The sequence below is a fragment of the Stigmatopora argus genome, chromosome 22 (genome assembly GCF_051989625.1).
Source record: "Stigmatopora argus isolate UIUO_Sarg chromosome 22, RoL_Sarg_1.0, whole genome shotgun sequence".
NCBI classification, from domain to species: Eukaryota; Metazoa; Chordata; class Actinopteri; order Syngnathiformes; family Syngnathidae; genus Stigmatopora; species Stigmatopora argus.
Window position 1 is genome coordinate 2,446,597 of NC_135408.1, and position 23,407 is coordinate 2,470,003.

At 40.3% G+C, this 23,407-nt stretch overlaps 1 protein-coding gene across 8 annotated transcripts in view; it reads left to right on the forward strand.

Moving 5' to 3' along the window:
* The first annotated feature begins 845 nt into the window (after positions 1 to 845).
* The window catches only part of LOC144067998 (connector enhancer of kinase suppressor of ras 2-like), a 32,219-nt gene continuing 9,657 nt past the window's right edge, over positions 846 to 23,407 (forward strand). For 2 of the 8 annotated variants that reach the window (XM_077592149.1, XM_077592150.1), the window contains exons 1-16: positions 846 to 1,408; positions 7,635 to 7,798; positions 9,185 to 9,387; positions 9,471 to 9,576; positions 11,169 to 11,210; positions 11,296 to 11,415; positions 13,136 to 13,195; positions 14,065 to 14,133; positions 16,800 to 16,946; positions 17,896 to 18,032; positions 18,871 to 19,076; positions 19,161 to 19,244; positions 21,061 to 21,251; positions 21,331 to 21,379; positions 21,456 to 21,634; positions 21,716 to 21,789. In XM_077592149.1, coding sequence (XP_077448275.1) covers positions 1,345 to 1,408; positions 7,635 to 7,798; positions 9,185 to 9,387; positions 9,471 to 9,576; positions 11,169 to 11,210; positions 11,296 to 11,415; positions 13,136 to 13,195; positions 14,065 to 14,133; positions 16,800 to 16,946; positions 17,896 to 18,032; positions 18,871 to 19,076; positions 19,161 to 19,244; positions 21,061 to 21,251; positions 21,331 to 21,379; positions 21,456 to 21,634; positions 21,716 to 21,789 — 1,895 coding nt within the window. In that variant the 5' untranslated portion in view covers positions 846 to 1,344. The remainder of the gene's footprint in view (positions 1,409 to 7,634; positions 7,799 to 9,184; positions 9,388 to 9,470; positions 9,577 to 11,168; positions 11,211 to 11,295; positions 11,416 to 13,135; positions 13,196 to 14,064; positions 14,134 to 16,799; positions 16,947 to 17,895; positions 18,033 to 18,870; positions 19,077 to 19,160; positions 19,245 to 21,060; positions 21,252 to 21,330; positions 21,380 to 21,455; positions 21,635 to 21,715; positions 21,790 to 23,407) is intronic. The other 6 variants (XM_077592151.1, XM_077592154.1, XM_077592153.1 and 3 more) reach the window with 6 other exon arrangements.

Genomic DNA, 23,407 nt, shown 5'->3' on the forward strand with positions numbered 1-23,407 from the left:
GTGATGATTCTTAGGCAGTTATACGTTTGGAAGTTTAATGCACTCAGCAAGACAAGAAGGTTGGAGCAAATGTTTTTTTTTTTTTTTTTTTTAACTCACTCAGGGCCCCACTTTTCTATTCTTGCTTGACTGTTGGGAACTGATATTCACCCTAATAATGTGCGTTTGATTCATACCGTATCTCAGAAATGCCACTTGTGATGATTTTTCTTAATTTTAAGGCAATTTTAAGGGTACAGCTTATACTTGGGGGCGTCTTATCTGCGAGAAAACAGTATTTCTTTTTTCAAATTGAATAATCTGATATTTTGCATTCCCAAAGACAGGCATATTAACTTCCTTATGATATTGACCCTAATAATGTGCGTTTGATTCATACAGTATCTCAGAAATGCCACTTGAGATGATTTTTGTTAATTTTAAGGCAATTTTAAGGGTACGGCTTATACTTGGGGCGTCTTATCTGCGAGAAAACAGTATTTCTTTTTTCAAATTGAATAATCTGATATTTTGCATTCACAAAGACAGGCATATTAACTTCCTTATGATATTGACCCTAATAATGTGCATTTGATTTATCCAGTTTCTCAGAAATGCCACTTGTGATGATTTTTCTTAATTTTAAGGCAATTTTAAGGGTACGGCTTATACAACGAGCGGCTTATATGCGAGAAAATACGGTATACTCACCTCATGATCTTACAATGTGACTCAACTAAGGACATATTTATCACGCTATATCTTTAATCATTGGTAAGACATAGCCAGACGTACAAAATCTTAGCAGCAGTGTGGTGAGATCAGTCCCCCACGGATGGGAAGCCCCTCCTCGTACTGCCCCCTACCCTTCCCACAGCTCGGCGGCATGAATCAGCCTTCATACCCACGCACTTTGCGCGCTCCTCAGTGTCTGTGCATTGTGAGGGAGGATGCTCGCTGGAGGCTCCCTTTGCTCTCGGGGGTCCTACGCAAAGTAGACACTGGCTACTCCTCCTCTTCGGTACTCCTCCTCCTCCTCTTTTCTCCTCTTCCCGATGCTACTGCTGGAAGAAGAAGCGAGGTCGTGCAGCAACGTTCCACTCGCGTCCACGAAGCCTGACACGCATGCCAAGTAAAGGAGCTCTTTGAGGGCAGCCAGCAGCACAGGAATGTGCCCCAGTGTGGTGGTCTTCGAGCCACAATGAGGAGCTATAGCTTGTCTTTTTCTTAAAAATCTCACCCACGCGCAGCAAGACCCAAACAAGCCCGCTTCATTGTGATTCGTGCGATATTTTTTTTTTGCTAGCTGCTCGGTTTTTGTTCGTCTTTTCTTTTTCGTCAGGCGTGGACAAGAGAAACTTGTCCATGGCTTTGGTCATGGAGCCCGTCAGCAAGTGGAGCTCCGGTCAAGTGGTGGACTGGATGAAAGGTAAGGTTTCTTCTTTTTGAAATGTTTTTATTCGATAAGGTGGAGCGGTATCGATCGAACGAGCACGAGCGTGTCTTGTGCTTAAGAGAAGACACCGAACACCTGATGAGCTTCAGCTTTTAATTGCAGGCATTTAATCATTTCATCGATTTTTTTTAAATCCCCCACAGTGGGAAGCAGGGAATAGATGTTTTATCTAGCTCGTTCTCAGGCTGACAAATCCTATACAAGTGTCTCTTTATGATGTAAACAAACCCCTATTGTATCCTTTTGTTACCCGTGTCTCACAAGGAGGGGGAAATCTACTTGGGTTTGCACTCAGAGAATTAATTTTCTATTTTAAATACTGTTGTCATTAGCGACACATTTACTGGAAAAAATAAATAATAATAATTATGAATAAAAATAAACCTTTTGTACTTTATAGGGGAAATTAGTATTTTTTTTTGCTCATTAAAAAACTTCACTCTAATGTGATTAGTCACAATGATACCATTTTGGTATTCATTTAGTGTTTTTAGATTTTTATTTTAAATAATAATGAATACGAGGGTGGCCCGGCGGATGAGTGGTTAGCGCGTTGGCCTCGCAGTGGGTCACCTGGGTTCAAATCCAGGTCGGTCCACCTGTGTGGAGTTTGCATGTTCTCCCTGGGCCTGTGTGGGTTTTCTCCGGGTACTCTGGTTTCCTCCCACATTGCAAAGACATGCATGGTAGGCTGATTGGACACTATAAATTGCCCCTAGGTATGAGTGTGAGCGTGAATGGTTGTTTGTCTCCTTGTGCCCTGCGATTGGCTGGCCACCAATTCAGGGTGTCCCCCGCATCTGGCCCGAAGTCAGCTGGGATAGGCACCAAGCACCCCCCGCGACCCTAGTGAGGATAAAACGGTTCAGAAAATGAGATGAGATCTGAGATGAGATTATTATTATTTTGTTTATGTTTTTTTTATTTCATAATATTTAAAATGAGTCTCCTATTCAGGGTCAAATAGTTGTACTCACAACAGGCCACTCACTTTCAGACATGATAATACTTTACGAAACTAATGTTTTGATTGTCACATTCATTTCTAGACCTTTGGAAGAATTTAAAAGCCCTAGATTCCATTTTGATGCGGTTAGTTTTAGAAAAATATACTAATATATATATATATATATATATATATATATATATATATATATATATATATATATATATATATATATATAAATATAAATAAATAAATAAATAAATAAATATATATAAATGTGATAGCTGAACGCTTGGTTAATGGAGACCCAGCTTTGAATTTGGCTTTTTCCACATTTCCCTGTGACTTTCTTGCACGGATTTTCTCCAAATATCCATCCCATCATGGCAAATGTGTTCCCTACTATGTGGCTTGTGTTGTTTTGCTGTGTCACGTGCACACGTGTTTGACCACACAGCTTCAGGGGTGCTTCAAATGATATACTGTAGTACACCTAACATGCACACACGCGCCCTTTGAGATGAGGAAATGAAAGATGAGGGATTATTTTTTTACAGCGTCTGTTGTGCTACAGCTATAAGGATCACACAATATTAATGAAACAAACAGAAGCTTTCGGTTGTGTCATGGTTCAGCTCTGAAAACACGCACTTGATGTCATAGAGGAGATGGGATTATAATGAAACAACGGTAGTTTAAAATAAGATGACGTATAAAGAAACGGATGGGGGAAGAGAATGTTAAGTTTCCCTCATGTGACAAGTGGAGCAGTGACACTTCCAGAGCCCCAAGCCCTTTAATGGTGATGTAAAGTGAGGGGGATGGGGGCGGAGGTGGTAAGGGGCCTTTAGTCTTGTCCCAGCTTCTGCAGCCTGGCTGGATTTTACGCTTGCTATTCAGCGCCTTCATTATTAGCATAAGGGTCTGTGATGTCACTGGAGGCCAAACAGGGGCGCCCTGTGACCTTCCCACAATCCTGCTCACCACCCCCCACCACAGCGCTTTGTGTGCGCAAGACGTGTTCTTCCCAGCTGTGACAAAGCCGCTTTAAAAGAGTGCTCCTCATTAGACCAAGACAAACCAACTACAGCTTTGACTCCTTGGGAGAGTGTATCCAATAAAAGTGTGTCAAAGGGATTTTAGGAACCGTTTTTAGGTATACACAGATGAAATTAAGAAACTAGATTTCTTTCACTTCCCTCTTATTCTTACACATTAACAATGATCAATGATGTCGCAGCTTCATAACTTACTATATGTAGTACATGTTCCCCTAAATGGGTTTTAGTGGGTACACCATTCGGCGCCTTTAATTTCCTCAACTCGTGAAAGATAATCTGACCATCTCATGGGAAAGGACAAGAAACCAATGTGAGACGTTATTTGGTGAATTCGGCACACCATCCAAAGATGGTTTTGCTTCCCTGAAGAGTCTCTTCAAGTACTACTCACCTGATCGTTTTTTTGTTGTTGTAAGATTTAATATAAAACGAAGGAAATCCTAGAAATTGTGGGAATGAGAGTGAGAATTGTTCGTCTTTCTGTGCCATGGGATTGACTCGGGACCAGTCCATCGTGTTCCGTCCATTTGAACCAGATAGGGTAGGTTCCAGAATATAGTCATACCAGTGGCGGTCCGTGCATTTTCTCGTAGCGCCTTCAACGGGTAAAATCCACTTCCTAGCAGCATTTAATGATTAAATACAAATACTGGAGCTTTTCAGACATTACAACCGTGCCAGGGGGGTGATTTCCCCGGGAAAAGACAGCGATGGACGTCAATAGCGAAACGGCAAAAATTGCACTAAAATGAGATAAAATCCACTTCCTAGCAGCATTTTGTAATTAAATACAAACACTGGAGCTTAAATACAAACACTGGAGCTTTTCAGATATCAGAACTTGGCCCACAATTGAAATATTATTTAGGAATATAGCCATATTTTACTCACCCAAAATCCTTTTTAACTGTACACAATATCCATCCTCCTTTCTTTCTTCCTTCTTTTATATCGGCATCGAAGCTAATGCTGAAAGTCGAGCCTGTCCTGTCGTATTTCTGGCATAGTCCGTTTTGAAAATGGCTTTAAAGCAACACAACAATATATTTGCTTGTGCAGATAGCTCCAGATACAGTTTGGTAGCTAAACATAGTTGGTGAAAGCGATGACGTATCCCTACGCCTGCGAGAAGGCAATGACGTATCCCTACGCCTACAATACATTGTCGTGTTGCCAACTCGAAATCTGATTGGTTAAAGCAACAGTCTTATCGACGCTTGTTCAATGCAGCAGAGCCCGCAGAACTGATTGTGAAGGCTTTGAGGCAGATTTCTGACCCTGGCAACAAATAATGGCTGAAATGTGATTGGTTAAATGCTTCAATATGAAAACACATCTGGAAGCAGTGCAACCAGGGGGAAAAGCAATGAAAGGAAGCTAACAGACAATTTGGAATGATTTAATAAGTATTGATGGACTAAATATAATATATGATTCAGATATTTCTTAGGCCAGCAGAGAAGGCTTTGAAGGCCCCGACGGCCCGCCACTGAGTCATACCTCTACTTACGAATTCCTCTAAGTGCAAAATTTTCAGTTTACGAAAGCGTTTTATATGCAAATTTGTTCCTTAACATACGAAAAAGATCCAAATTAAGAAATTCCCCAAAAGTAAATGCATTCCTTATCCATTATTTTATTTTGAAAATATTGTCGCAAATGCATTGGTTCTCACTTTAGAACATCGCTACACTCTACTGGGCTCTCATTGGCTGTCTCACAACAACGCTCCATTTTTCTTTGACCCATTGTCTGCTTAAACTTATGCTTGGAAGAAGCTGTGGCCGAGTGGCTTCGGCCGACTCGCAGTCGACAACAACTCTTCATATTTCAAGATTCTCTTATGGCCTTTTCACCGCCGTTCGTCGTCTTGAAGTTTTTCTTGGAGGAAGCTGTGGCCGAGTGGCTCGACCTGAACCTCAGCCTACAGTGGGCAAAATTGTGTCGCGGGGGCAGGCGTGTGGCCAGTAATGAGGACGTTGACGAGTTGGTCCAAAACGAACTCTCAATGGAGCATGAGTAAATGCAACGCTCGGCAATACACAAGGAATTCAATGAGAAGGCGGCTGAGAAGGCAGCAGCCACCATTGCAACCAATGTTCCCTCTATTTTTTTGTTTGTCTGGACAGAAAGACAACCACCCTGAGCACACTGAGTGCCGGTGTGAGCAACATCATCATTGCTCGCTATGGGCACACACCAGTATCACACCTGCCAAAAGCATGTGTATGTCTACTACCCATAAATGATTTAGTAATAATAAAATGTAATGATTAATATCTATGAATGGGCGGCCCGACGGATGAGTGGTTCGCGTGTCGCCCTCACAGCTAAAAATAAAAAATAAAAAAAATAAAAAATTGGGATTTTATTTTGTGCACTCCATATGATTTGCTGTGCGCAGAGAAGACGAGAGTAGTGCGCGATTGCGCACGCGCGCGGCTTAGAGGGAACATTAATTGCAACAGTACAAATCAGAAAAAACGGGGGAGAAACGAACTTTCCTCCTACTTTGATAACATTTGTGTTGTGCATTTTAGAAACATTATTAAAAGTCGTCAAAGCCAATCGATTTTTCTCAAAACGTCTGTCAACAAGTACAGCCGAAGGAAAATTTAAATCCAAATAGGTAAGGAGCACTGGCGATAGATAAAATGGGAGAAAAATTAGATGCCTATAAATCATAAAATGCTAATGAAAAAGATTAAAAGTTCAATGTAATGTTTTGAATTCTTAATTTTATGTTTGTTAGATTGTTTGTGTGCTCTTCCTCCATTGCCTAATGACAGCTTCCTCTTGTTCCCATGCGTTTCAAGACAGGTAGATTTTGTGTGCTTGTTATTCATTTTAAGACATTAATAAATCATTTTCTTATAATTTTCTCTAATTTTTGTGTGTTTCTTACATCTTTCATACTAAATTTTGGACACTGACCAATTTTAAAGGGTTTAGTTGGTAGTTGCGTGAGGACATCACTTGTAGATGTCCAATCCATTTAAAAAGGAAAGGGGCCACATGGAAAATTACTTCATTTCTTAAGTTCCTGGGTTAATTTTGGGGCATTTCGGGGCGTTTTCAGTTTATTTGTTGAGTTGATTCCTGGGTTACTGCCTGTTCAGTAGGCCAGGAAGTGACCCAGAAATGCCCCCAAATGAATAGCAAGTGACTCAAAGTGACCTGTAAATGCCACCAAACCTTATATATCACAAATGTAATATACAGTGGTACCTCGACATACGAGTGGCCCGACATACGAGACATTTGAGATACGAGTAAAATTTCGGGCAAATATTTATCTTGAGATACGAGACACATTTTGACATACGAGCAGACAGCGGACGCGAGAGGCTGCTCATAAGAACATCATGGGCACTGTTTTTTTATTACATTTTTTTTGTGTAAATTCATAAAAATGTGAAAATCCATGCTGAAACGTTTTTTTTTAAATAGGGTTGACCGTACTTCGCGTTTTTTTCGTTTATCTCAGCCATGTCTGGTCTACATTTACCACCAATTACACACATTAAAGACTGGTTCTCTGGCACTAATCTGATGTGGATAGTTCCTTCTATGAATCATTGATATATAGTTCCTGTTTACTTAAAAAAATGATTAGAGAAAGATTCATTCATTTGTTTTCAACACCACTTGTCCCTGTCCGGGGTGCTGGAGCCTATCCCAGCAGACTACAGGTGAAAGGCCAACTACACCCCAGACCATTTGCCAGTCAGTCATAGGGGATTAGAGAAATAGTTTAAGTAAAAAAGAGGTAAAAAATGAGGGTACAAAAACATTTCTAACGTTATTTGTGTCTTACCTTGCATAACAGTCTTTTATAAGCATCGAGGGAGACAGACGGCACATTTTAACAACAACTGCACCAAAGGATTTAACACCTGCTGCCTAAGTGAAATATGTGAAAAAAACAAAAACAGAAAAACCAAACTGATCCTAGACGCTGTGTTTGCTTTAATTCTGTGCTTTTTATAGTGTGTCGTGCTGAAAAATGCTCCTACATATCTGTTGACTAATGGGAATCTATTGCTCTCCCAATAATAATGGAAGACAAAACAATGTGTGCTCAAATATTCTGTGAAAGACCACAAGGATGAAAGAATGTTGGACTTATGAATGCAAAATTGTGCCATTGCTGTTGACACATTTGTGAGTTGGAGTTGTTCGCCTCCCCCAGGACTGGACGACTGCCTGCAGCAGTACATCAAGACGTTTGAGCGGGAGAAAGTTGGCGGGGACCAGCTGCTGCGTATCACCCACCAGGAGTTGGAGGACTTGGGAGTGTCCAGAATCGGCCATCAGGAACTCATACTGGAGGCGGTTGACTTGCTTTGTGCACTTGTGAGTCTGAACTTCCGACATCATCTCTCCTGCACTGTTAAAAGTCGCTTCGAACTTGTATGGTAAAATCTCTATCAGTTTTTTTGGGACTTATTTCATCCTCTGACCTACTTTCAATTTTCTATGTCTTGTCATCGTCAAGTTATGATCAAATTAACAAGACTCGACTATCATTTTTCATTGAGTTATACGCCTTTTTTCAGAATTCTTTCCTTTGACTACGTCATTGGTTTCAACTGTGCAGAGGCAAACCATTACAAAAACATTTTCTATCGCACAATTTTAATCGTTATGAATACCTCTGAATCTAGATCAGTGGTCTTCGAGGGCCCCTATCCAGTCTGTTCTCCCTCCTCTACCACACCTGAATAAAATAATCAACTAATCAGAAAGCTGTCCAGAAGCTTGATCACGGTCCTGATTATTTGATTCAGGTGTGTTGGTTGAGGGAGACATGGAAAACTGACTAGATAGGGACCCTCGAAGACCCCTGGTCTAGATAATTGGTGGTCTGACAAGATTTATTCATTTAATTAATGTGTATAAAGTTTTTATAGTGGAAGCTTAAGTCGTTTAAATCAAAGGTCCCTGAAAAGTTACACATTCTTTGCACAAACATCAGAAAACCCATTTGACACATTTACCGTAGTTTACGGACTATAAATCACCCTTTTTTTCATAGTGTGACCGGACCTACGACTAATACTCAAGTGCAACTCATATTTATTTATTTTTCTCTGTGACCACCAACAGCTTTTGATCAAACTAAAAAATCAAAGCAAAAATGCTACTTATACTCTCGTGCGACTTATATATGTGTTTTTTTTGGTTGGTGCGACTTCTACCCAGGTGTGACTTATAGTCCGAAAAATACTGGAAGTCATTAATAAAACAGATCCAAGCTTATTTTGGTGGTCAGAATTATTTTAGTTGTTCGCGAAAACCGAGTAGTCAATAGACTCATGAAAAGTTTTTAACTGAATGAAAGGGAGATCAAGATGGCTTCTCGTTGCCCGCCAGAATGTAGATTTGTTGGAGTGAGGTCCCAGATGCAATCTGAATGTAAAATCCCCTCATCCTATATCCCGGCCTTGCTTCTGCAGTAAAGCTTCTTACATAACTGGGATTTACTTTTAAGTCTCCCAGGCACTGCTGCATTAGATATGATTAGTGGCCCTCCTGCTGCGCTCTCGTCGTCCAAGAGGATGCCACATTCTCCTTGGGGGCGAACGCTCCACTTTGGCGTCCGGCTTCCCTTCACGTGCAACATCTTCAGCTTTGCCACATGCCAGCCTCACAATGCACTGATTACCAAACTTCACAAGTAGCGATCAGGTCAAAATGTTTCTTTTAAGTCTCACTCGAAGCCAATTCACTCCTGTCTAGAATTACGGACTCGAGACGGAGAATCTCAAGACCCTCTCTCATAAGCTTAATGCCTCGGCCAAAAACCTGCAGAACTTCATCGCGGGGAGGCGGCGCAGCGGCCATTACGATGGCCGAGCCACCCGTAAGCTACCCAATGACTTTCTTACCTCCGTGGTCGACCTCATTGCTGCTGCCAAAAGCCTTCTGGCGTGGCTGGACAGGTGAGATCCAAACTCGTTCCGCATCGGATTACTCTGCCCTGACGCTCATCTGAAATGAGGAACCATCTCACGATTAATTCCAGGTGCTCCTTCTTCTCCAGGTCGCCATTTGCATCGGTGGCTGATTACGGTGTCACCAGAAACAATGTCATCCAACTCTGTCTCGAGCTTACCACAATTGTCCAGCAGGTATATCGACTATGTAACTTGACTACCGATGAATGCAGTCTCAATCTTTCATATTTTTCTGATACCTTGTTGAAAGAACTTGGTATTAATCGGGATGAACATTCAGTGTTACTGGCGGTGCTAGAACAATCCATTTTGGCTGGATTGTAATTGGTTTATCTGTTAAATACAATGGAGCTGTAATAATATTCAGCCATACCCTAGAAATTGCACCGCCTGCAGTTGCGATGCAGTTGTGTCATAACTACAAAAATATCTCAGGTCAATCACTACCGGTTGCTTTTGGGCTGAGAAAGTGTATCGCAATCAGGTGTAATCACGTGATAATATTTAAACAGGCGGGTTGAAAGTGGGTCACATCGTGACTACTTCTATCTTAAAGCGCAACCCTTGTTTTTCGTTGTTTTAGCACAAGACAAAGCAATCATCGTTGTTTTATTTCAAAAGGGAACCGGAAGTTTTATTTTGTATCGGTGCTAAACTTCCTTTGCAGCACGGTGGCGTTGTGTCAACTTCATGAGGGTTGTACACGCCGGCCAGAAAATGATATCCGCCACATTGTAGACGTTTCTGCAGGCGGTGAAATTTGTCAGATGGATTTGTATCCTTGAGAATGCCTATGACGTCGCAAACTCGCCCACTCTTGTTATAGCTGCAAGCAGCTATTACATGTAACAGAATAGCAATTGTCATTTGGAAAAGGTGGACTTTTTTTTTTACATGACAAAATCACTTCTTTCCAGAGTGGCTTTTGTACCATCATGTTTTTTTTTTGTATTTTGAATCGAATTTACATGTAAATCACCTAATTATTTCCAAGCTCTACTAAAACACTATGTTACATTTTATGAAAACCTGAATAATGAAAGCCAAACAAATTGATTGAAATCATTCAATATATACTTGCCCTAACTGTCACCTCTTACCATTTAGTTAGAACATTAAATGCAAGGACTTTTCCACATTAATCAGGATGTATGTCCATCCCCCAGGCGATTATCTTACCCGCGACACAACTGTGCTCTCATTAGCTAGCATTTCACTGAGAGGTCATTACCACAAATCCTAAAACAATAATCCCTCGAATATCGCGGTTCATGTAGACCAGACATGGCCGCGATAATCGAAAAATCGCAAAGTAGGGTCACCCCTATTATAACTTTGTTTTTCCTTCAGTGCTGAGTCCTAGTAGCAAGAGTGGCTTCCGCTTTCGAGTTTCAGCATGGATTTTCATATTTTTTTTAATTAAAAAAAAAAAAAAAAAAATCTAAATAATTAATAGCAGAAAAAAATCGCAAAGTAATGAATTCGCGATAAGTGAAGACGCGAAAATCGAGGGATTACTGTAGTTTGCTTATTAATTGCATTAGAGAATCCTCCTCAAAATAAGTGAGAGATTGATAGAGAAATGCCTCCGCACTGGTGATGATTCATTTATTTGGTGTTGGTGCGTGGCTGCGTGGGCGTATTGGAGGTTAGAGGTGCCAAGCTGCTTGCTTCTCTGCTTATATCCTCCTACAGCCAAAATGCCAATAATAACACATTTGGACACATTCTCTTGTGGTAACAGCGTTCTCTTTATGTTCCCCAAGGATTGCTCTGTATATGAAACTGAGAACAAAATTCTTCAAGTGGTGAGTGGCAGAATCAATGTAAATAAAGGAATCCTACACATGCGTCGGATGACTTTTTAACCATATTTTGTCTTCTTCACCACAGTGTAAAACTTTATCCGACGTGTGTGACCATATTATATCTCTATCCTCGGACCCAATGGTGTCGCAGGCCGCGCATCTGGAGGTGGTGCAGCTGGCAAACATTAAATCCACGGAGGGATTGGTAAGTTCTTACATACGATTCGCTGATTGTGTTTGTGACATCATAGAAAGTGTTTGCTTTTCACATAAAAATGACTCCAGATGAAATGTCATACAAAATGTAAAACTGTTTTTCGCAGGTTCGATGAAATGAACAAGTTTGACGAAACTAAGCAGCAGAGTAGTAAAGTACGAATCTGTTAATTATGCAGGTTGATGGCAAAGCATACTAATTATTCTCAGTGCCACAGCTTGATATTTGATTCATATACAGCTTGTGAAAATGAGCTTTCAAGCATGGAACTCACTCACTACCCAAACCCACAAATTCAGATTTTTCTTGCTTTCTCACTTGCAGTTTTACATTTTCAGCACTTTAAACAAAACTCTTACCCAAAAAAAGATCAACCGTGAATAAATAATCCTTTTATACTCCTGCACAACACTGGACAAAAGTAATCAGATGCACATTGCATGGTGCACCCTCTCAAAGTGAATACAAGGGAGCATCTCTTCCTAGTTTATTGTCGTCCGCCCAGATTAACTTTAACTCACTGGCTGCCATCGTTGACGATACACAAACCAGAATGGCTCTACAAAGGAACTATTTTTTGCATTGACCACACAAGTTTGGTACATTACGATATTATTGTCTTGTATCTCAAGATAAATATTTGCCCAAAATTTTACTTGTATCTTAAATTGCTCGTATGTCGGGGCACTCGTATATCGAGGTGCCACTGTACTTAGTTTTTCTCATTTTCATTGCAGATCAATTTAAGACTACTCACCTTTAGTGTAATATAATAAAACAACTCATTGACTGCCATTGATGGCAATAGACATCCAAACCATTTGGGACATAAACATCTGATTGATTAAAACCTTTCCCGCCCTAAAATACATAGTTTTAGAGTTGTTTGTATCCCATTTTATAAAAACAATCCATTGACTATCATATACAGCATGAACTGATGTTTTACCAGACATCTGATTAATTAAAACCTTTTTTCCCCTAAAATACATAATTTTAGAGTTGTTTGTATCCCATTTTATAAAAACAATGCATTGACTATCATATACAGCATGACCTGATGTTTTACCAGGAGCGTGTGAACACTGCTACGACTGACCTCGCTCATATTCATCCAAAAACTAGGTTCGGTGGAGCTAGTGGGCATATGAGTCACAGAATACGCTAATGCAATTCAAATAATGGGTCACTCATGATAATATTATGAGAAAAATGTTACGCTTGTAGCTGGATCTCCTTTGTGAGGGAAACTAGGTTAAAGAGCAAAGAAAACACACTCACTATATGTAACCATCAGCCGCTCGGGCGACTGCTTCTTAGCAGGAAGCCACACCGTAGGGCGAGAGTGCCAGCTTGGGGCCAGGAGCAAAGCACCCATCCAACCCCCACACAAATTCTAGCAAGGGCCAATGAAAGTTCCTTCATCCGTTCATAGAACGCCGGACCCAGTGGCCTAAAAATAAACCTCTTACAGGCATGCAGCTATAGTGTTTGTATGCCCATGTGTGTGAAACGCGTGAGAGGGAATATCTGAGGGTATCTTTGGATGTTTGACTTGCACTGCTGACCCCTATTAGCCAATGCTTTCACTTTGATCTGTTTCTACAAGAAAAATAATCAACATTTTGCAAGAATATAGAGTAGTCTAGACTTCTGCGTCGAATACTCTAATTATAGTCTGTTTGATTTTGTTTCCATGTGAACACAGGGCATGTATATCAAGTCAACGTATGATGGTTTGCATGTCATCACTGGGACAACAGAGGGAGTAAGTGCAATTTCTGTTGTGTGTGGTGTATAGAAGGGGTGTCATAATTAATCGACTAATGAATTAAGAGCTTTTCAGAGAGCTAATATATCATTTATAAACATTAAGATTTGTCCAAATGCTCTTCTTGAGCTTCTTGATGGCAAACATTGTCTTATAGTAGTATACAAGGGAATAAGCCAGAGGTCCAGCAAAACCCCTTTTAATGTTTAATGTTTAATTAATCCCATTTTTTTAAATAAAAGACAGCGCACATTGAATATTTTATCTTTTAATATTTAGTTTTATTTCATCAGGAAAACATTTTTTTAAAATATTTACAATTAGGAAATTAAGTAAACATTTTCAGTTTTTTCATTTATGTTTCTACATTTTAGATTTTTAAAAATATGTTTGGATATAAAAATGGGAGAAAAAAAAAACAAAAAAAATGGTTTCAATGATTATTTGATTTTTTTTCTAAGAAACTTGCATTTTTTCTTTTTTAATAATATTTGTTTTTCATTTAAAAGACATCAAATATTTTATTTAAATAAAAAATGAATGTGAAAAACAGGAAATATTCAGTTTCATTTATTAAATGTTTTTTTATTTTAATGTTTTTTTGTTACAAAGCAACCTGAAAATATTGTAAATAATATTTTGGTTATTAAGAAAATATTTGTATTTTTTTTCTAGAAGCAGAAAAAAGAAGCCAATTTTCGTTATATATCTATAATCTTCATTTGAATTTTAGCCAGAAAAATGAAGTTGACACACATAATTTACTTTTGCGGGGCACACAAATTGGTGTGCCAAATGTGGCTCTTTAACACCTATGGCATACATAGATGTGACCTTGTATTATGACAATAATTGTTGTCTTTTAGTCTCCGGCTGACCGCTGTAAGAAAATTCATGCTGGAGATGAAGTCATTCAGGTCAACCATCAGACAGTGGTAAGCCTTGGCTTTAAAGCATGCTTTAAATGCAGTACAATCCTTTTTGTCCACTCAGAATAATAGCATTCACTCTTTTTGACCTGTACTCTAAGATGGGCAACTGGCCAGTGAGCAGTATTAGTTTTTTGACAGTGGTTTTGAGTGTACAGGCTATTGTCTATTGAATTGAATTCAATTGAATGCTTTTATAGTCATTATACAAGTATAATGAAATTTAAAGCTTTCACCGCATAGTGCACAAATAACAGCAGACGGAAAAATAAATCAATAAATTAAATAAATTAATTAAAGTAGTAGTCCAAGTGAGGTCAGCAGAGTGGAGCCGGCTTGTTCCGTCAGAAGTCCAGGTTGGGTTCCACGGTTTTGGAGACGTTCAGCGCCTTGTTGCATCACTCGCTGAGTCTATCGACGCAACAACAAACAGGCAACAGATAGAAATCACTATATAGTACTGAAAATAATCACTAGATTGTAATGATATATAAATAATCACAAAATATGAATAGATAAATAAGTGGTCGTAATAATAAATAAGTAGTTTAAGCAGTAGTAGTAAGTCTTGATTAGGTCCTAGGTGCAGAACTCGAGTTGAGTGTGGTGACAGCTCTTTGGAACAAACTGTCCTTAAGTCTGTTTGTCTTTGCAGTTGTGGGTCTGTAGCGCCTTCCAGAGGGCAGCAGGTTGAAGTGGTGGAAGCCGGGATGCGTATTGTCTTTTATAATGCTCTCTGCCCTTCTAAAGGACTGGGATTCGTAGATGCTGGACAGGGTGGGTAGGGGGCGGTTGATGATCTTTTGGGCTGAGTTGATCACCCTCTGCAATCTTTTCCTGTCGGCTTCTGTGCAGCTTGACTGCCACACTGATACAGCGTAGGTCAGCATGCTCTCAATGGCAGACCGGTAGAAGGTCACCAGCAGGTTGGTGTTCAATTGCTCCTTCCTGAGTACTCTCAGGAAATGTAGACTCTCCTGCGCCTTCTTGATGAATGATGTGGTTTTTGCCGCCCAAGGGACATCAGCAGAGATGTGGACTCCTAGGAATTTCAGTGTCTACTCGCTCCACACATTCGCCGTTAATATACACGGGCGATTGAGCAGCCTTGTTCCGTCGGAAGTCCAGGATGAGTTATCTGGTTTTGTAGACGTTCAGCGTCAAGTTGTTGAGAGTGCACCACTCACTGAGTCTAAGGACCTCATCTCTGTAGGCCGTCTCATTCTCCTCTGTAGACCTACTAAAAAAGTAATGTCTGTTTACTTTCTAACATTTGAAGGAGTGTATGCAGCAAGTGAACAAACAACACGGCATCAAGTGCACCATTTTTCAACTAAATAGTTGCTACCTTTGCATGTGTGTGCCCGAAGCGAGTCATTTGATCAACCACTCATTTAGTGTTTATTTCATTGTTTTATATTTTTTAGAAATATACATATTTTACTCTCAAGACTCTTTTCATATGGTAGAAAAGAATAAAAACTGCTTTCTTCTCAGAATATGGAAAAAAAGCTCATAGCAACCAGCCTGTTCATGGCAGTTCTAGTGGTAGGGAAGTGCAGGTGGAATTTGTAAATGCCAAGATTTCTTTGTCCTTGAAGCCAGTATCAAAGCTGTGCTTTTGTATTTGGGATTGGTTTTGCCAACGTTTGCTTATTTGTATTTGTTGACTGTTTGGAATGTTTTCAAAGTAATTCACCAGCAAAAAAGATAATTTGAAGAAAAAAATTGAAGCCCTAGCTTTGTGCGCCACATTTCGAAAGGCTCTAAAATAGCTATTGTGTGCCTTCTTTCCCAAAGCTTTTATAGGCCCTCGATTTCTGGGAAATGTCATTGAAATGGAAATGAGTTGAATCTTGTGTTATAAACAAGACATATTTGAATGTTTAATGTTTAATTAATTACATTTTTAATAAAAGAGCGGGGACATTGATCATTTTTTCTTTTATTTAATCAGGAATCCCCAGCAAAAAAACGTAATCGAAACACTGGTGAACAGTATTTGACTGAAGCTTTTTGTTTAATGCTCAACAGGGGGTTTAATTTTATTTACAAGGCGTGCAGCTGCAGGTAGCCGGAAGGCTTAGCACAACTTGACAGAACCTTCAGGATGATGAACCGGGAGGCGTGAAAGCTGCACCGTGCCCGCCAGTGTCGCATTTAACTCGGAGATCCTCATTAATATAAACAACTGAGGATGCTCGCTTTTCTGCGTTGCATACCCATCATGATCCACATGTTATATTCGAATAATTATCAGAAAAAAACACTCTTCATGTCCAGTGTTCCAGAGTGAATACTACACAGATAGCAGACATTTGTAATTTTCCCGAACATAAAACATATTTTTTTCCCCTGATAGTTTAAAAATTCATTTAACCTTACCGTAAATATTCATCCATCTGTTTTGTGTAGCACTTTTCCGCACAAAGTAAGATGAAGCCAATCCGACCTGATTTTCGACCAACCTTTTAAACCACTAAAGCCCAAACCACCAAATAAGAGAAAGGAAATTAAAATTTCAAATAGAATTTATTAAAAACCATCCTTTCATTTCCATAGTTTATTTTTTTTTCAAGCGTTATTGAGCAACGCATGTAAAACCACATTTTGACCTTATGAACACTGCAAGTGGTTATAAAGCCTGATTGTTTTGCGCAATCATCTGCTAGGTGGGCTGGCAACTCAAGAACTTGGTGAACCTTCTGCGTGGGGACCCAGCAGGTGTCACCCTGACATTGAAAAAACGCCCACAGAGCACACTCACGTCCACTCCTGCTTTGCTCAAGAATATGCGGTGGAAACCTCTGGCTCTGCAAGTAGGACTCTTCAGCTACTTTGAAAGCCCACAGATTTATAATGTGTTTGAATGTCAGTTTCTAAGTTCAAAATTAATGTGAAATACGCCATGGTAAAATGACAATCAATCTAAAAGTCCACTTCTTATCCGTTACCTTGGTCCAAGCAAAATACATGTATTAGCCTGTTGACAGATTTGTTTGATTAATGGAGAAATTGGATAACAAACGGGTCCAAATAAATCTTATTCTGCTCGGAATAAGCCTCTTAGTCAAAGGCAATTCCCATTTATAACCAGATTTTAAACACAATTTAAGTATCATATCTCCACTTATAAATTCCTCCTTGCTGATTTTTTTTCGTGACCGGACGTTTCATCGAAAGACGTTTGGTAGAATAGACGTTTGGTAGAACAGACGTTTGGTAGAACGGACGTTTGGTCGCCGGGTTCGCTCGCTGTCAAATTATGACAGAGTTTACTGTTGATATTTTGATATTAGATATTTAGATATTAAACTCTCTCTCATCATTATAATTTTTAGCGCTGGTTTCAACAGTAACAACCCGGCGACCAAACGTCCGTTCTACCAAACGTCCGGTCGACCACACTTCCGGTCGACCAAACGTCCGGTCGACCAAACGTCCGGTCGACCAAACGTCCGGTCGACCAAACGTCCGGTCGACCAAACGTCCGGTCGACCAAACGTCCGGTCGACCAAACGTCCGGGAACCAAACGTCTTTCGACGAAACGTCCGAGTACCATTTTTATTCATTGGGATGATTAAACTAGCTACTTGGAAACGGAGTATCTAAAATATGGAGCGTTGTTCATATAAATGATGCTGTCAACTGCTCAATCACTCACTCTAACTGTAACTGTGACATCCTCTTTTTTTTCCCTACTTTTCCATCCTTCCACATACACACACGCACATGGGTACATTCACAACCAAATACTCACTCACAAGCAGCCACTGTTCCCTCAGAGCCCCAGCAGCAGCGCTGCCACACCTACCAGCACTTTAAGTTCTCCATCTAGGAGGGGAAGTTGCGCCCTGCAGGACCTCTACATCCCGCCTCCTCCAGCGGAACCCTACACTCCCAGGTAAAGTCACACAGACATAAAATCCACGTGTGATGTATTTTTTTACGCAGCTCATTTCAAGGGGATGAAGTTGGCTAATATCAAACTGTTATCTGTCACTTAGGTGTGTGGACTTTTTAAACCCACTGTATATTTATGAAAAAAAATATTCCCCGAGTAATAATATTAGCATAGTATACTGTAGCGTGGTGCGGTGCAGTGTGGTGTAGTGTAATGCGGTGGAGTATGGTATAGTAGGGTGCAGTCCAGTACAGTATAATACCGTACAATCGCGTGCATTGCAGCACAGTACAGTCCAGTTCAGTACAGTATAGTATTTGGAAAAACAGAATATGATGTTCTCATTTTTTCATTTTCTGAACCGGTTTATCCTCACACGGGGGTTGCTGGAGCCTATCCCAGCTGACTTCGGGTCAGAGGCGGGGGACACCCTGAATTGGTGGCCAGCCAATCGGAGGGCGCAAGTAGACAACCATTCACGCACACACATAGCAAAGGGCAATTTAGAGTGTCCAATCAGCCTACCATGCATGTCTTTGGAATGTGGGAGGAAACCAGAGTGCCCAGAGAAAACCCACGCAGGCCCAGGGAGAACATGCAAACTCGATTCAAGTGGACCGACCTGGATTTGAACCCAGGACCCTCACTGTAAGGTCGACGCGCTAACCACTCATCCGCCGGGCATCCCTAGAATATGAAGTTGTTGCGATTTTCTTTCTCTTTTTCATGTAACCACACTAGAACATAGATTACGTTCAACGGCAAAATGATAACATCTTGAAAAGGAATGTTAAAAATAACATTTGCTCTATGACTTTTTGCATTGTCCTCTCGGTAGAGACGACAAAGGGAGCCTTCAACGTGACGACTCGATGTCCGAGCACACTCATCCTAGCAAGCGCTCCGACTCCCCAAATTCTTACCTGGACCAGGAGTGTGGCTCTCAATTCCCTCTAGTGGAGGATGACTCCATACTATACTGCTACGAGTACGACCAGAACCAAGAAGTGTCGTCTGTGCGCAGGGGGAGCACGCCAACCTACAGTAAGACTTTTTACAGCCTTCTCATGAAAACTTTGGGGCTGTCTCCCGCATTGTAATGAAATTACCTGCGCCCCGTGATCCCAGGCAGACTCAGGCCTATCTCCATGCCACTGGAATACAACTGGGAGGAGGAGAACCTGGCCAAGATGAAGAGAGAAAGCAGGAGAGGTGGGTGGGAGAGTGAGAAAGACGGGGGAGGGGGCTTGGTGTGAGGGGAGATCTCCTAACATCCTCCTCGCAGCAGAAAGATGAGCTGGTCCATCACAACTCTGATGCTATAACATCCTCTATCCTTTCTGTATGGTCGTCAGTCATCACTACCCACGCAGGCGCGCCACGGTTTTACTCTTGATCTTGCTTTTTCATGATTGGCTGTAAAAGTGTGCGGTTGCCCCAGGCAACCCATCCGTATTATTCACATTTGATTTGAGATGAAGTGAAAAACAGCGGGAAGAGAAGAGTGTGATATGCTTTATTTTGGTCTCAAAGGCAAATATGTTTCTTCTGCGGAAGACGCTGATGTCATTTTTACCGTTAATGAGGATAAAGCGGTTTAGAAAATGAATGAATGAATATATATATATATATATATATATATATATATATATATATATATATATATATATATATATATATATATATATATATATATATATATGTCATATATATATATATGTATATGTATATATATATGTATATGTATATGTGTATATATATATATATATTCATTTTCTAAACCGCTTTATCCTGAATATATAAATATATATATATATAAATAAATATTTATATGTTCATATATTATATGAATATATAAATATTTATTTATTTATATATATATTTATATATTCAGGATAAAGCGGTTTAGAAAATGAATGAATATATATATATATATATATACATATATACATATATATATATATATATATGTATATATATATATTCACATATATGTATATATTCATTCATTTTCTAAACCGCTTTGTCCTCATTAACGCTAATGAGGATAAAGCGGACTGGGGGGTGCTGGAGCTGACTCCGGGACAGAGGCAGGAGACACCCTCAATTGGTGGCCAGCGCAATCGCAGGGTACAAGGAGACAAACAACCATTCACGCTCACACTCCCACCTAGGGGCAATTTAGAGTGTCCGACCAGCCTCCCATGCATCTTTTTGGAATGTGTGAGAAATTATAAAAACAAAGATTCCAAAATGATGCCTTCGTAATTATACAATAAATAATCGTCGTAAGTGTTGACCGATACCGGATACTGGAGTACCCAGATAAAACCAACGTCGGTTAGGAGGGGAACATGCAAATTCCACAGTATTGGACCAACCTGGATTAGAACCCAGGACCCTAGAACTGCCAGGTCGATGCTCCAACCACTCACCCGCCGGGCCACCACCCTAAATGTAATGTTATTTTTTAATTCAAATAATGAATTTTTACCATCATCCGCCTCGTGGTGTAGAGATTCACTCGCTTGACTATGATGCGGGCAGGCGTGGGTTCAATTCCCGCTGGTGGAGGTATGAATGGGAGTGCGGATGGTCGTTTGTCTCTCTGTGTGCCAAATGACTGAATGGCAACCACTCTAGGGTGTAGTCTGCCTTTCACCCGAAGACCACTGGGTTAGGCTCCAGCAACCCCCGCACCCCTTTCGAGGGTGGGTGTTATGGAAGATGAATGAATGAATTTCACAATAAATCAATAAATAAAGAGGAGAGCGCTTCCTTTTTTTTTTTTTACTTTTTGTGAACTTTAAACACAAAAAATAATCAACAATACACAAACATATTTTTGGTACATTTGATAATCATTTCATAATAATTAATCATAATTGTTGAATAACTGTTAGGGACTTGGAGGCCCATAACTGCGAAGTGGTCCGCCACGACAATGTGTTTGACACCCTTGGAATAAACCATGCACCTGTTTGTGAATTGCCGCACAACTTTCCATTGCAATTCCGTATCCCCACAGAAAAGTCCCTGCTGCGTTTTGCAAGTGTAGACAAAGGTCCTGGCGGAGAGTTCATGTTGGGCCGCAGCTTGAGTCACAACCGGAGAAAGCCGGACAGGGGCAGCAGCCCCGCGCACTACACGCTCATCCCGGCCTTGCAGATGGAAGTTTCATTGTCTACGTCTAGCTCCGACTCTGCCTCCCTCTATCACGTCAGTTCCTCTCCATCCTCACTCACATGGCCTCGTAGAACTACTACCTTTACGGTCAAGCTTCTGTTTGGCTTTGCAGGTGTTTGAGCGCTCCTCGTTGCTGTCAAGGTCAAAAAAGAAGAATAAAGGTAGGCATGAGAGGGCAAACCCATTTGGAAATGCATGTTTATTCTGATCACTTTCATTCATTTGCCACCCGTGCAGGCGGAAGCCCCATGGCCTCCATCAGCAAGCGGCGAATCTCCTGCAGGGACTTGGGTCAGGGTGACTGTGAAGGCTGGCTCTGGAAAAAAAAGGACGCTAAAACTTATTTTTCTCAAAAGTGGAAGAAGTACTGGTTCATTCTCAAAGACACCTGCTTGTACTGGTACATGAACGAAGAGGTGAAAGGAAAACTCGCTTTTTCCCCCATGGTATTTTTTAACGCGTGTGGCTGTTAATAGGATCTTTTTCCTTCACCACAGGATGAGAAGGCAGAGGGCTTTGTCAATCTTCTGGAGTTTAAAGTTGACCGTGCTACTGAATGCAGGAGAAAATTGTGAGTGGTATTTTTTCTGGATTTTGTTATGATTTTTCAAAATGAAGCCAATGTGGAAAATGATGCTGTCATTTAGAGGTGTAGAGAATACAGTAATACCTTGAGATACGAGCTTTATGCGTTCCGGGGCTGAGCTTGTATGTCATTTTACTCGTATCACAAATAAAATTTTCCCATTTAAAATAACTAAATACAAATTAATTCATTCCCACCATTTAAAATAACACCTACATATAGGATATTACAGTAATCCCTCGAATATCGCGGCTTCAACTATTACGGCTTCACTAAATTGCGTTTTTTTTTCTGGAGGATTTTTTTAAATTACATTTTTTGGGTAAATTTATAAAAATGTGAAAATCCATGCTGAAACTCGCGAGCGGAAGCCACTCCCCTGTCCTACGCTTGCTACTGGAACTGAGCACTGAAGTAAAAAGAATACATATATATGTATTTATTTTAAATTGGGGTCACGCTACTTCGGGGTTTTTCCATTTATCGCTGCCCTTATCGCAATATATTAATGCAAATCCATGTTCTAATTCACCACCTACGCTCACAAAATAACAAATATCTATCTAGTGGTTATGATCTGCAATAAAATGTGACATTATTGTGTACAGTATTGTACGGAGATCTTACCTTTGAGACAGATGGAAGCGGCTAACGGGGGAGGAGACTGGACACGTTCAGTTTGCTACTCTTTTGGGACGCTACGTAACATAACATAAACTTTAACTTAAATGAACTTCGCTCTCTATACACACACTTAAAAATGGATGTAACCGTGTTGTGCTATAACTGAGGCAAAGGTGTTAATGTATTCCGCCACGGCTTTCGAGGCAAAGGTGATAATGAATTTCGCTGTGGCTTTCGAGTCGGAACTCGCTGCTTCCCCTCGCTTCACAAATGAGTATATCCCCAGTTTGTTTTTAAAAGTAATCGAACCAGCCACGACTCACGTTAAAGGTTTAGGCTGGTCTCAAAGTATTGTCCTTCTCAGGTCCTTGCTTTACTTTCAAGTTCTCGCAGATTTCGCTAACTGTTTCTACTTTATCCACATTAAAAGAAGCCCCTCCTTCTCGTCATGAATATCACTGCGCAGCTTGAAAAGGACTATCTAGCGGCCGCATCATATGGTCGTATATCAAATTTGTCTCGTATCTCGGGGCAAAAAGTTGCTCAGAATTCTCCTCATACCTCAAATTTCTCTTCTGGTGGGACACTCATATGTCAAGGTATTACTGTATAAAAGAAAAATCAAATTTGTCTCGTATCTCGGGGCAAAAAGTTGATCAGAAATTTCCTTATATGTCAAATTTCTTGTATGGTGGGACACTCGTATGTCAAGGTATTACTGTAATCAAAGGTACTCGGATGATTCGCCTAAAGACTTTTCGCCGACGGACGTTTGACCGTCGGCGAAACGTCTTTAGGCGAATCATCCGGTCATGGCTGTCAAATTTCTTGTATGGTGGGACACTCGTATGTCAAGGTATTACTGTAATCAAAAGAAAAAGCAGACATAAACTGCTGTTAACTTAATTGACAGTTCATGTTGTTTTTTGGGGAAAAAAGTCAATTATTTAAATGCTAATAAATAAAAAAGAATTTAAAA